This window comes from Cebus imitator, unplaced genomic scaffold (genome assembly GCF_001604975.1).
Source record: "Cebus imitator isolate Cc_AM_T3 unplaced genomic scaffold, Cebus_imitator-1.0 Scaffold217, whole genome shotgun sequence".
Lineage (NCBI taxonomy): Eukaryota > Metazoa > Chordata > Mammalia > Primates > Cebidae > Cebus > Cebus imitator.
The window spans coordinates 2032471-2047532 of NW_016107532.1; the positions used below are offsets into that span (position 1 = coordinate 2032471).

The following is a 15062-nucleotide window of genomic DNA, read 5'->3' on the forward strand; positions in this document are numbered from 1 at the left end:
CAGGGCTACTGAGTCCCTGGAATGTGGCTAGGGCATCTGAAGATTTCATTTTTAATTTCGTTTTCTTTTAACTTAAATTTTAAATAGCTACTGGCTACTATACAGGCCAGTATAAAAGTCTGTTACCACCCTAAGTCATCCAGCATGATCCTACTAAAGCAACTGGGCACAGGGCAGTAAAAAATCATCTTAGCACCTGCCCTTTGAGGGTCTGTAAGTACATACACAGTGACAAGAGAAGGCGGTGGAGAAGGATGCAGTGTAGCTCTGTCAGCCTTGTTTTTAAAAATGAAAGAAAAAAGATCTCCCTCCAACATTACCCAAAGGAAAGGAGTGACCCATTCTAACAACGTCATCTGCATAAAACTTGGGAACCACAAAGGGAAATTTCCAAGCAACAGAATATATCATGAGTCCACATCTAGCTTAGAGAACTCCTGACTAGTAAAGTAACCTTTAAAAGCTGTTTTCCTCAACTGCTGAAAAACACAATTTCAACAGTTCCCTGGTTCACTTTTTTTGGGGAAGAGGAGGGACAGAGAGGAAATATGAGAGTCTACAGTGCACGCTAGACACAGGCACATTTGTGATACATCGAATTCTCTTAATGCTTTTTTTTTTCCTCAAACTAACCGAACAGAAGAATTTCAGAGAGGTTGTAATTTGCCTAAGGATCTATGACTTGTCAGTGCTAAAGATAAAATTCAAAACCAGGCCTCTGAATTTCCGACCCCCTACTCTTTCTACCACAGCGGAATGCCTCTCCTATCAAAAACAAAACTTTCTAACGGCCTATTGAGCGTTTCCATGATCTCTCCACCTAAGTACTTCCAATTAATGACTTCTTAGCAGACTGATACTCATTTTTCTTCCCTCCACTTAATCCTATAGTTTCTTTTCCTCTAATTCTACCCATCCTTCAAACTCCAGTTTAAATTTTTTTCCTTCCATAAAACTTTCTCAGTTTAACACAATTTCCCTCTCTGAATTTTTGTATTACTTATAATAGGCACCACATAATATAGCGCTCTCTGCTTCACTGCTTTTCCCTTAAATAGGCCTTAATCTCCTTGAAGACAAGCCATCCTTTCTCTTTGGGGAGTGGCAATCTTCCCGGATTTCTTTAGTTTTCCCCCAGAGCCGTGAGTAGATACTTCTGGAATGGACGAATGATCTAAACTCAGTAGACAAATGCTTGTTGATTCATTATAGTCAGCTCCAAACTCTGCTGTTTTACCCTTTGTTTTATAATCTATCGCAAACCAATTAATCCAGAAGGCCCGACTGGCGACTCCACACTGCAGCCCCGCCACGTAACGCTCCCAGCCCGTTCCGTCACGCCACGCCCAGCCTGCTGGTTGCTGCTTGGGCGTGGCCCAGCCCTGGGACGGCCGATTGGGCGTGGTGTGCGTGGCTGAAGGCGTGGCTGAGAAGAGGAACTTACGCTCAGGGTCAGACTCGGTAGTTTCCGGTAACCCTCGACAATTTCCGGCAACGGTTTTTTCCTCGTCGACCCACCTCGGGTATTTCCGACATACTTCGGGCTTTTCCGTCTGGTTTCCGCTCGGCTTTCTCCACTTCGGGTATTTCCGTGTCCCGCTCGGAGGCACTCGGCAACGCTCGGCCTCCCCCATCCCCCGGTAACGGTCGCTGGTGAGTTTAAATGAGCCGGGGCTGGCCGGGCCGGAGTCGCTACGGGGGGGGCCTGAGGCACTGCAGAAAGTGATCCTCGAGGATGACGGTGCTGCAGGAACCCGTCCAGGTAATGATAACTCTCTTCTCTGAGGCCTGGCTTACAGCCTCGGTCGGGAAGCAGCGTAGGGCCACTCCGCGGCCTGGTGCGGCCTAGGCCGGGCTGCTTCTCCCGGCTCGCCTGCCGCCGAGTCCTGCCTATCTTTCGTCAATTCGGAGGCCTTGCCCGCAACCTCGGGCAAGCCGTGTTACCTCGGGCCCTTCGTTACTTTCAGCCTTAGTGTGAGCGGCTTCGTTGAGCATAACCGCCATTCCCGTCCGAGCCAACGTCCGGCCAGCCCTTCCTGTCAGTCCAGGGGCCTGGCTTGACCTGGGGTGGGAGATGAGGGTCCGAAAACGCACCCCGGACGCTCTCTTGCCTCGAAGATGATCGAGAAGCACATTTGATCAGAGCTTGTATGATGTTAGCGATGGTAGGGCAAGTTTGCGGAGGTTTTTTTTTTGTTTTTGTCTTATGTGAGAGGGTGGAGGGGAGAGTCGGATCGGTCTTTTTAATACTAATTTCCATTTTGGTAACAGACTTCCTAGCCCACGTTGCCTTTCTCGGGGAATTTCCCACCGGACAGTGATGATTTGAGAAGACAACTCCAAGCCTCAGTGCTGAGGTGCAAGCACCTATACCAGGGGAGCGGGTGGAAAGGGCACATATGGGTTGTTTTCATCCTCGGTGAGGGGGATCAGGAGCATTTTGTTGTGCATGTTTATAAGGCATTCAGGAAATGAGAGACAAATAATGTTTTTTCTGTCCATTTCACCGCCCTAACACCAAGATATGCTTTGACGCACAGCGCTGTGTTACATTAAAGAAACCCTATTGGATTTTAAGTATGTGATGCGGTGCCAAGTCATTCCCCCCCCCCACCCCCCCACAGCTGGAGAAACTGAATCTTTTGTGCCTTGGGAATGGACCAGGTCTGGGAGAGTTCATCCTACCATATGATGTTTGACTTGATCAGAATTGACCTCTATCAACTGTTGTCATTGAGTCATGGACTTAATTTTGAAGTTACAAAGCAAACCAATTTTTATAAATTCCTTCATATTGCCCTTAAAAGGCTTGAGGTATCAAATAGTAAATATTTTAACATACCACTACTTTACTATTTATTTAATTTTTCTTCACAGCATGAAATACTCATTTCTTCTAGTTTGGCTTCTTCTCCAGCTGTTTACATATAGCAGCTATTAGTGTTTGAATTCATAAAACGTAAGATTATACCTTATGAAATGTATCTGTCTGTAAGTTGTATCAGTTCTTCTAAAGCTGTTTCCATCCAAATTCTTCTTAACGGTATAGCGTTTCTTTTAAAAATTTTTTTATTCTATGGTTGTAGATAAGGTAATTATATATACATAATTTTTTTAGGCCTAGCATGAGCTTAAATAGATAAGCATATTACTCAAGTTGTTTAATTTCTGTTGCATATCCTTGTGATTTTGTTTTAATAATTAATGATTTTTTTTTTTTTTTTTTGCTTTCTCTGGCCCCAGAAGTCTTCTAAAGTGATAAACTAGTTGCATTGACAGTCTATAACCACCATTTAATAATTTCAGACTTTATAAAAGCATGGAAGAGAAAAGAAATATGTAGCCTATTTCTAGATAGTACCCATCAGGTTTCCTGTTTGTACTTAAAGTACTCTTAGCAGTAATTATACACTTCGATATTTTTAAGGCTTAAAGGTCAAATTTGCCTATTTTTCACAGTAGCATTGTTGACTAGATTTTTGAGATAGCGGTAGAAAGTTTTAGGATGTGACTAAGTGAGATTTTTGGTTATATAGTATAAGAAGAAGTCATTCAAGAAGGGATGATTTGGAGCAGTGAGAAGAACTAGCAACTTTGACTACAATGATAAAGATCAATGTCAGGATAGTGCTGCAAATGGGAAAGAATTAGTAAGGAAGAGAATAAAAATAGGACAGATATAAAAATACTGTCTTTAAAAAAACTATGATGACAGATTGCATGTATTTGGAAAGCAATGAGAATAAGTTGGAAAATTGTTTTCTTTCTTTGGAATGCCTCAGAGTTGATTTTCCTGTACTAGGCATAGGAAAAAGTTGACAGAAAAGATGAACAACTATTTTCTGCATTTTTTTTCTTTAAAGTTTTAATATAGAATGGCCAGTCTGATATACCATATATGCCTAAATTAAAACTCTGTCTCAAATTACTACCTCTCAGAAGAGTATTATTTATATTTGAGTCCTTACAAAAATCTCATATATGAGGCAGAAGTTCTGTCAGTTTTTTTATTTTTAATGGTAACCATTTGGAAAGACACACTAGCTTGAGTGACTTCAATGAGAGCTTTTTGGGTATTTATAAAAGTCACCTGATGAAATTGGTATTTAAAAAAGAAGCAAAGAGATTTTATATAGATTTAGCAATTATTCCTAGGGGTAAGACTTCACAGAGGTGTTGGATGAAGTTGTAAATAAGCCTTTTGAAAATTGGTTTCATAAGCAATATAGCAATTGGGTATTATATACATGATATTGTTTTAGAGATCGTTCGATGGTGAAGGAGTACTTTTGGCTGGGGGTAAAATGTTGAGGGACAACATCTAACATGGATTCAGAGTATGGATCTTTGAATGAGAAATTGAGATTTAATGTACGTTGGTAATGAATAACTATTAAATGAGCAGAAGAATTTTTGAGCAGAGGAATTATGTAATAAAAGCACCACTCTGGGAATATTAATCTGGTGCTATTGGAAAGGGAAGAGAGACAAGAGTTAGACATACAGACTAGGAGAATAATCCAACTGCGTGATAATGTAGACCAGGGCTTCTTAATCTGGACACTGTTGACATTTGGCACAAGCTATTACTTTGTTGGAAGCTGCGCATTGTAGACTGTTTTGTAGCATCCCTGTTTTCTGCCCACCAGATGACCCCTCCATTTGTCGCAACCAAAAATACCCTCTGGACATTGCTAAATGTTGGGGCATTAGTTGGGAGCAAGAAGGCAAAATTGCCCACAATAAGAACCACTGATGTGCACCTAAACTAAATCAGTGTCCTAGAAATTAGATTATAGTGTATAATAAGAAATTTCAACTGTGATTTTTATTTTCTTCATACCTTCGTACATTGTCTGAAGCCTTTATTATCTATTTCTTTTAAAGTCTTTAAAAAAAGGCAGCTGACTGGGCACAGTGGCTCACGCTTGCAATCCCAGCACTTTCAGAGGCTGAAGCAGGCAGATTGCTTGAGCCAAGGAGTTCAAGACTAACATCAGCAATATAGGGAGAACCTGTCTCTTTAAAAAAATAAAATTTAAAAAGGCAGCTTTTTTGACAAAAACAAGAATACAAAATGTATTAAAAATTTTAACAAAAACAAGTATAAAATTTTTTATAATAAATTTTCTGTAACAAAAAATGTACAGTGATTACATATAAATCTGAGTATAACTTATAGAGGTTTGTTTATATTTAAAATAATATATTTAAGAATAGCTAGCTGGTAAGGAATTTTGCAACTTTAAGCTGTTGGTTTATTTAGCTTTTAAATTAGTGCAACTGGTGACTAACCCATTAATCAGTCAGATTTCTCTTAAACATTTTTTGACGGAGAGGGAGAAGGAGTGTTCTTTTGGCTTCATAACTTTCTTTTAGCAGCATTTCATCCATCTGGCTTTAATTTGTGGAACTCTAGCAGTAATGCACTGGGTGTTGTTCTTAAGTTCTACGCCATCAGTTGGGCAGAGGAGCTGATTTTAGCTATGTTGGTCATCAGCTACTACTTATGTATAGTGCCTTAGATAATAATCTGTTCTCCCCCCGAAACACCGCACAAGAGACACCATCAGTCAGGAACTTTGAGCAAAGTGGGATGGAAGCTGTATGTGGGATTCTCTACATGGCAGGTTTTTTCTGATGCTTTTAAGAATTGGTGATAAAGGAATGATGTTCTGAGCAAAGCTTGATTTTAAATCAGAAATGGATGGAACTCTTGAATATGATACCTTTTTTCCTTCTTTTTTTCCCCAGCTCCTACCCCTCATTTCTTTAAAAAGACAGAAAAAATTTCAAAGTTATAGGATTTTATGACTTTAGTATATATAAGAGTGAAATTTTCCTAGTGGTCCGTAATATTAAAATTGCTTGTAAATCATTTGGGTCTTTTGTGGCTTATATGTTGCAAAATAAGCAGTTGTAGCAGGTATGCTGAGGAGATGTTATATAACGGAAACTACATATTTCTTGAATTTATATTAAGAGATTGGCAAGGAAAAGGTTTTAAGTGCTTAATGTGTGACAGTCAATATACAAGGAGCATTATAAATGGATCATTTTATTTAATCCACAAAACAACTCCAAGAAATAAACTCCATCTATCAGATGAAGAGATTGAGGCTGAGAAAAGTTGAGTATTTCCCACAAAGTCCCACTACTGGAAGTGCTGGCAGACAAATTTGAGCATGTCTCCAAACATCAGATCTTTGGTATCTTCATTCTACTCACCATTTTCTTTCACTTACAACAAAACTAAACATGTAGGTTCTTAGGAAATCCCAGATTTTATAAAGAAGTAATTAGATGGTAATTATTTACATAATAAACTAATAATTCTATTTATCACAGAGTTTCTTTCAACAGATTCCCAGAGATCCTTAATTATTAGATATACGTCCAGGAATACAAAGAAACTTAATACTAAGACTAACATACAAGAGTGCTAACAGTGGAAGACTGCCATAAGTTAAAGATCATTTGTTTATTCATTCAACATATATTTACTAAGCACCTGCTTTAAAAGCATATAACAGATGCTGGGAGTATAATAGTGAGCAAAAACAGACGTAGCCCCTACCTTCTGGAGTTTATAATATGGTTAGGAAAACATCACTCCCCTAGATTAATACAAAATTACAGCAGTGGCAAGTATTACAAAGGAAAGGTACTTGGTGCAATTAGAGTGTATAGTAATGGTGCCTAATCTCATCTTTTTCCTTGTATCTAGATAGAAATGGTAAAGTTTGACATCTTTGAGACTTTATAAAATTTAAGCTATATAAACAAAGGTTAAACAAGAGGCTCTGGAGACCCCAAACTAAGTTTATTACTATTCTTTCTTGAGAAAATAGAAAGGGCTGTCGTTTACTACTTTTATTTTTTTAATTATAATTAATAATACTTAAAGCAGTATTAACATTTGCTTGTTTGTTCAACAAAATTTATTGAGCCTTTACTGTATCTAAGGCATATATAATTTAGATGTACTGGTACAATGTTAGCTAGTGATTAGTAACCAGATTTTACTGGTTTCCATTGTAACCATATTAAATCATTCAACAAATTATAAACTGGTGTATGTGCTAAAAATAAAAAATAACACTTGTATCATGATCAGGTGTGAGATATCTCAAAAGTAGTTTATTACTAAAAATGATTTGATATTACCTAGTAAAGATGAACATATGCATTTCAACAACCCAGTAATTTTATTTCTAAATACATATCCTAATTTGGAGAGATTGTTTTCGGCTTTTTTTGATGAGAGTCTTGCTCTTACTGCACTCCAGCAGCTGTTCACAGGTATGACCATAGCCTTGAACTCCTGGACTCAGGCAGTCCTCCCAGCTCAGTCTTCTGAGTTGCTGGGACTAAAGGCTCACACCACCATGGTGGGCTAGAGAGATTCTTAAACATGTACCCCAGGAGATGAATCCAAGACTGTTGCAGCATTGTTGTAATTGCAAAAAAAAAAAAAAAAAAAAAAAAAAAAACCTAGAAATAACTTAGATAACTTAGATGTCCACATGCTGTAAAATAGATAAAATACGTTTTAGATTTTGGTATATTTATACAATGAAAATATTATTCAGCAATGAAAATGAACTCTAGCTACACATATCAAGAATGAATTTTCAAAACATTAGATTTCAAAAGCAAATCATAGCAGAATATATACAATATGATTGTATTCATTTAAAGTTCAAAAACAAGGAAAAGTAAATGTTTTAGGGCTGATATGTACAAATGTATAAAATTGTGAAGAAAACCAAGAGAAACAAGAAAATTCAGTGTGGTGGTTTTCCTCTTTGGGGCAGGAAGAGGTTTTGTTATCAACAAGGAACACACAAGGAGTTTCAGATATATTTTATTTCTTAAGCTGGGTGGTGAGTATCCGGGTCTAAATGTTTTTGGTTATTATTACTTAAAATGTCCTTCTATCTCATATATACTTTAGGTTATATGTTTCATAATTCTAAAAGAGAAACATATATTCAAAAAATTAAAAGCTATTCCTATGATAACTTTACTCATTTGCATTCCAATATGCTTCCTTGAGTGAAGGAGAATGGAGTGGCATTAAAGGTAATAGATAGGGAAGTTTTTGTGGAAGGATCACATACATTTTAATATCTCTGTTGTGTATATCACATAAAGTGGTTGAGAACCACTGCTGCCGAGTCTGTAGTTTAGTAGAGTTGGCAGTCTGTAAACAAATAACTATGTTATGAGTACTCTATAAGGTATCTTAAAAAAGAAATGGCTTGACATCAGCTAGGAAAACTTTATGAGGCAGATGTTATTTAAACTGGGTCTTCAGGGACGAGCAACTTATAAGGGAAGATTGGTGAGGGGAACCCACATTGCCCTGTGAAGGAAAAGGATGTATAAAGGCACAGAAGCCTGTAAGTCCATAGAGGATTGAGGGAGGAAATTCAGATATGTTAGGAGCTATACTGTGAAGAGCCTTACCCAGCTCACTGTGGAGTTTACTCTGTGGGCATTGGGGTTTTATCACTTAAATTAGGGATATTAATTTCAGTATTCAATGTAAGGTTCTGTGCTAGTAGTTACTTTGAAAGTCTGTATGAATGTATATTTATGTTCTTTTTCCTCCCATTTGCAGGCTGCTATATGGCAAGCACTAAACCACTATGCTTACCGAGATGCGGTTTTCCTCGCAGAACGCCTTTATGCAGAAGGTTTGAAATTCATTCATTGCTGTAGAATGATAAATGAATAACATATACAAAATTACATAACTTTTTATCACTGTAACAAGATTCTAGGTATCATTTTCTTGTTCTTTCTTTCTTTCTGATTGACACTACTTGATAAAATCTTTTTATCTGTGTAGTTCCCTTACATGCTACTTTTAATAACTATGTTGAGTTGATTCAGGTTTCTATACTATGATTTACTTAATCATTTTTTAACCTTTAAGTATTTTTTTTCCAGGGTTTGTGGTGGTAGTAGTGGGTTTTTTGTTTGTTTGTGTGTTTGTTTGTTTTGAGACAGGATCTCACTCTGTTACCCATGTTGGAGTATAGTGGCACCATCTTAGCTCACTGCAACCTCAAGCCATCCTCCCTCCTAGCTGGGACTGCAGGCACAGGCCACCACACCTGGCTAATCTTTTATTTATTTATTTATTTATTTATTTATTTTCCGGTAGCGATAGGGTGATAGAGTTTTGCTATGTTGCCCAGGCTGCTCTCAGACTCCTGAGCTTAGGCAATCTACTTGCCTTGGCCTCCCAAAATGCTGGAATTATAGGCTTGAGCCACCATGCCATGTATTTTGGTTTTGTTTTTAAGAGTCTATATTCTATGGTGAAGAACATGGATTTAGACTCTATAGCCTTGGTATCAATCCTAACCTGTCACTTAAATGTACAGTTTTATAACCTTGGATGAGTTACTTTAATATCTGAAAATTCAGCTATTTTATCTGTAAAATAATCATTCCCTCTTAGAATTGAAAAATTCAGTGAGATGGTGTATTTAAAACACTTGACATAGCCATCTGGCTTGATAATAATTAAATGCTTAATAAACTACTGATAATGTATGTTTTGTTTCCATCATTATCATTCCCTTTCTAAGTTGCTGATATAGATCATTGTGAGCAGGTTTTCTTTTTTTCTTTTGAGTCATTTCCTTAGGTTATATATTTTTTAATGGAATTTACATGTCAAACAGTATGAGTTTAGTAGCTGGAGAATTAGGAGAACAAGGCCTAAACCTCAGGGGCAGGAAATTTCACAAAAGGACAAAGAACAATGGTTGGAAGTAGTTTTGAGACATTAAGTGGAAACCAGCCTTAACTTGACTCTGAGATAGTGGGATATTAGGTGATTACTGTCCTTGTGAGAGAGCTGTCAGGTGCTGGGTGGAGAATGGGAATTCAGTGAGGAAGATCTGTGCACTGAGAGTTTGAGGTCCCAATGAAAAGATTTATAAAGGCAGGAATGGAAAGCTTAGAAAGAAGATGTTACAATAGATTAACCTTCTCCATTTACTTATGCAAAAACAATGTTTATTGTGAATAACCTATTTAAATATATTTTAATTGATACCTAAGCAGGTCACATATTTTGCTGTCTTTTTAAAAATTTTTGTTGTCTAGGTCTCACTCTGTCACCCAGGCTAGAGTAGTGGTACAATCATAGCTCACTGCTGCCTTGAACTCCTGGACTGAAGTGATCCTTCTGCCTCAGCGCCTCCCAAAGAGCTGGGATTTCAGATGTGAGCCACTGTGCTCAGCCACCATCTTATAGTATTTCCTTTATGTATTTGCTTATTGTTAAAGAATAGGCAGTTTCTAGTTTCTTAAAAAGTGTAAATTCATGATTTAGAAGTCAACTAGATTTTCCTGTAGAATTGATTCCAAGATTCCCAGATTAGTCCACACAAAGCTGTTTAATCCACATTATTTATGTGCCTGATGCAATGCTTAGCACTTGGAAAGTTGCTCACTAAATGTTAGTTTCTTTCAATATAGAACCTAACCATTCTGTTTAACCGTACTTTTATGAGGGAAGATTTTAGAATTTAAGTGTAATAAGAGCACATACTATCCTGGCTCAGTAAAATGAGAACAATAATTCTATTATTTATTGATTTCTTACTGTGTACTAGGTACTCTAAGTACTTAATTTTAGTTATTTAATCTTCAATAAATACATAAAATGGACATTGCTATTGCTATTTTCTGGATGAAGAAACTGAGACTAATGTCCACTGGCAGCAACTAGTAGATTTGTCTGATTCCACTTTACCAAGGGTAGCAAATACTTGCCACTTCTGTGATTTGCAACCATAGTAGGCATCACTAATCTATCACAGTACTCATTCCCACTGAACCAGCCTCAGAATTCTCGGCAACACAGTTTTCTTGGCTGGACAATATCAGTTGATATGCTAGATGTAACCTGTTTGCTCAGTGGCCTCCTATGTCACTAGCAGCAGTTTCTATATTTGGAGAAAGACATCCAACAAGGCATGAGGCTAAAGCAGTTGATGGGTAGGATATTCTGTAAGTCAAATTCTTGAAATATTTTCTCAGTTTCACTAGTTCTTTGTCCCCCATTTGTCTTTCTCTCAAGAGATTCATAGTTGGCCTGAGACTATGGGATAAGAGAGAAAGAATAGCAGAATGGTATAAGAGAGACTCTGAACTGAGATACTCATTCACCATTTGATCTTAAGCAAAAGTCATTCTGAGCCTTATTTTCCTTATCTTTAAAAGAGAAGAGAAATCATCTATTTAACAACATAGTTTTAAGGACTAAATACAGTAAAATATGTTAAGAGTCTGCTGTAGTTTCTGGCACTTAGTCCTTTAGAAGTCCTTCTCTCCTCTAGCATATCCTAATACAGTGATTTTTCAGGGTTTTTAAAATTCTTATTTTTACTTTTATTTTTTGAGATAGCCTGTTACCTACGCTGGAGTGCAGTGGCGTGATCTTGTCTCACTTCAGTCTTTACCTCTCAGACTCAAGCAGTCCTCTGGCCTCATCCTCCCTAGTAGCTGGGACTACAGGCACATGCCAGCATGACTGGCTAGTTTTTGTTAGTTTGTTTGGAGACGGAGTCTTTCTCTGTTACCCAGGCTGGAGTGCTGTGGCACGATCTCAGCTCACTGCAACCTCTGCCTCCTGGTTCAAGCAATTCCCCTGCCTCAGCCTCCCAAGTAACTGAGATTACAGGCACCTGCCACCACGCCTGGCTAATATTTGTATTTTTAGTAGAGACTGGGTTTCAGCATGTTGGCCAGGCTGATCTTGAACTCCTGACCTTGTGATCCCCCACCTCCGCCCCACCATTGGCTTCCCAAAGTGCTGGGATTGCAGGTATGAGCCACCGCTCCTGGTGCTAATTTTTGTTTCTTTGAGGACACGAGGTCTCACTATGTTGCCCAGGCCAATCTTGAACTCCTGGTCTCAAGCGATCCTCCCACCTCCACCTCCCAAAGTGCTGGGATTATAGACATGAGCCACTGTGCCTGGCCAGATATTTTTTTTACCCTTATTAGATAATGATACACTCTGATATTTTCTGTTAAGTGGTTTTGTTGTTGTTTTAATGTAAGTTGATAACCACTAAATTGATATCACATTCCACTAGCAAGTTAAGATTTGCTGTTTTGGAAAAACTCTGTCCAGATTTTACCATCTCGCTCCAATAAATTCCCTTCCATTGTAAGCATGTATTTTTCTTCTCACTGCCAATATCTGATCCCTTTGACCAAGGTTTTTCTCCTTTCTTAATTGATTAAGTGTTAAGAATGAATAGAAATAAGTGCTATAGAACAAATAGAAATAGTGTCAGACTATGAGGAAAAAAATACATTAACTACTATGGTAGGTCCTTGGAGATGTATGCATACATGTGTGTGTATTTATATACACATACATATAAAATAAGAGTTATGTTCAGAAAATCAACCAGATATAAGTTTTGTGTGCACCTTTTTCGTTAAGTAATTGCTATCAATGGAACTCCATGAGACTGAGGATTATAACCAGTGAAAGGAAAAGAAAGAGAAACAGCTGAAAACCTTGTGTCGCCATGGATTCCTAGGTTATTTTGAGGGTCCTAACCCAAAGCTCAAAATTGCTTGAGGTCCAGTGTTTTATCTTAATATGGGTTTTACATCCCATACTGCAAAATATTTTTGTTTGTTTGTTTGTGACGGAGTCTCCTTCTGTTGCCCAGGCTGGAGTGCAGTGGCCCAATCTCATCTCATTGCCTCCCAGGTTCAAGCAATACTGCCTCAGCCTCCTGAACAGCTGGCATTACAGGCACCTGACTCCATGCCCAGGTACTTTTTGTATTTTCAGTAGAGAGGGGGTTTCACCATGTTGGCTGGTCTCAAACTCCTGGCCTCAAGTGATCTGCCCTCCTTGGCCGCACAAAGTGCTGGGATTACAGGCATGAGCCAGAGTGTCCAGTCTTTATTTTTTAATATTAGTACTTTTTAAACACTTTTTGTTTATTTTTTAAGTCAGGGTCTCTGTGTTGCCCATGCCGGCCTCAAACACTTGGGCACAAGCTATCCTCCCAAGTAGCTAGGAATATAGGCAATGCCACTGTGCTCTGCATGAATACATTTTAAATTACCATAAGATTGTTCACCAGTTTTCTACCTGCCTTAGTATTTAGTGGGTAAGATGTATAGATTGCATTGAGTGTTATCAATTTTAATAAATTGGGCTCGGGGGAGAAAACTACACCAGAGTAAAATGTTCAGTATCTGTTTCTTTTCTCTTAACCAGGATGCTGAGAGCCTAAACTCACAGAAATATATGCATACAAATAGCAACATATTAAAAACACTATTTACCAGCTTGTGTTAAAATCATTATTAAAGAATATCCAGAATTTTAAAGATGTTGCATAATGTATCATTTTTAGGCCTTTATTGATCCAAGACTTAACTATTTTCATTGATTTAACTTGTAAGTTTCACAGACATATGAAATCAATATATTCAAATCTAACCTAAGATACCACTAACTGATTTTCCTTATCTCCCTTTCCCTGCCTGTTCCTTTTCTCCTCCCAAATCTATGTTCCTTCTTAAAACCCTTCAGAGGTATCTAATTGCTGTAAGGATCTATTCCTAAATCTATACACAGTTTACAAAGCCCTGTGCAATCTGGCTATCTTTTTTCTTCTCATGTATTGCCACTTTCTGCCTCAAACACTAAGGAGCCTCTTAAGACTTCTTCTAGCCTTCTTGTATTTGTGGTCTTTTTACTGTAAGCTTGGTTTTAAAATACTTAAGAGCACTGTTAACCCCATTATTAACAATATGTATAAAATCAAAGTATTGAAATGCAGGATGTAAATAAATGTAGAAAAGATAAAAATAGAGAATAGTATTAGTATGCTAAAATTGCATATGTAGATGAAATGTTCAACAGTAGAAATGACTGTGAACAACAGAATGAATAATGCAAGATAAGTACAGTCTCCATGCAATTGAAAACAGCAAAAAATATTGATGAAATAGAATTAATTACTTGAGCGTGTGGCTCAGTGACACTTATGTACCTCCTGCATTAATATCAAATGTCTATTCAGGTGTTGTAAATTTAAGAGAAGGCCAGTAATTAAAATAATAGCACATGTAGCCCTCACTATATGTCAGATACTATCCTAATTGCTGTACATGTGTTAAGTCATTTAACCTTAACAGCAACCTTTAAAAGTAGGTACTCATAGTCCTTATTTTACAGTGAAAAAAAAAATGAGGGTCAGAGAAGTTAACTTGCTCTAAGTCATAGCTAATAAATTGAAGTGCCAAATCTGAACCCAAGCAGTCTAGCTTCAGAGTCAGCACTTCAATCCACATGCCCTACTGCTTATAGTTGATTTAAAAACTTAACGGACGATCAATTTGTTTTATTTTTATTTTTTCTTTTGAGAGAGCCTTGCTCTGTTGCCCAGGCTGCAGTGCAGTGCCATAATCTCAGCTCACTGCAACCTCTACTTCCCAGGTTCAAGCGATTCTTGTACCTCAGCTTCCCAAGAAGCTGGGATTACAGACATGCGCCACCATGTCCAGCTAATTTTTTGTATTTTTAGTAGAGACGAAGTTTCGCCATGTTTGCCAGGATGCTCTCCAACTCATGGACTCAAGTGATCCGCCCACCTTAGCTGGGATTACTGCACATGGCCCATATAATCAATTTGAAACGTATGTCATAAATCATAGATGGTTCCATAGTTCTATGCCCTTAAACAACATCAGAGTGCATGACAGGGCAGCCAGCAGAGTACTCTAACCTCTGAGAGCTTCTGTGATATTTGTATAGTTTATCAAGGCTAGGTAAAGAACAGTTACCTCGCCGGGCGCGGTGGCTCAAGCCTGTAATCCCAGCACTTTGGGAGGCCGAGGCGGGTGGATCACGAGGTCAAGAGATCGAGACCATCCTGGTCAATATGGTGAAACCCCGTCTCTACTAAAAATACAAAAAATTAGCTGGGCATGGTGGCGCGTGTCTGTAGTCCCAGCTACTCAGGAGGCTGAGGCAGGAGAATTGCCTGAACCCA

The 15062-nt window shown here is 38.1% G+C and overlaps 1 protein-coding gene across 11 annotated transcripts in view; it reads left to right on the forward strand.

Annotated features, from left to right (window-relative positions):
• Positions 1 to 1597: 1597 nt before the first annotated feature.
• The window catches only part of CDC27 (cell division cycle 27), a 73907-nt gene continuing 60442 nt past the window's right edge, over positions 1598 to 15062 (forward strand). For 4 of the 11 annotated variants that reach the window (XM_017549265.2, XM_037745978.1, XM_037745980.1 and 1 more), the window contains exons 1-2: positions 1599 to 1762; positions 8627 to 8702. In XM_017549265.2, coding sequence (XP_017404754.1) covers positions 1736 to 1762; positions 8627 to 8702 — 103 coding nt within the window. In that variant the 5' untranslated portion in view covers positions 1599 to 1735. Of the gene's footprint in view, positions 1763 to 2271; positions 2360 to 8626; positions 8703 to 15062 lie in introns of all 11 variants that reach the window. The other 7 variants (XM_017549267.2, XM_017549268.2, XM_017549274.2 and 4 more) reach the window with 4 other exon arrangements.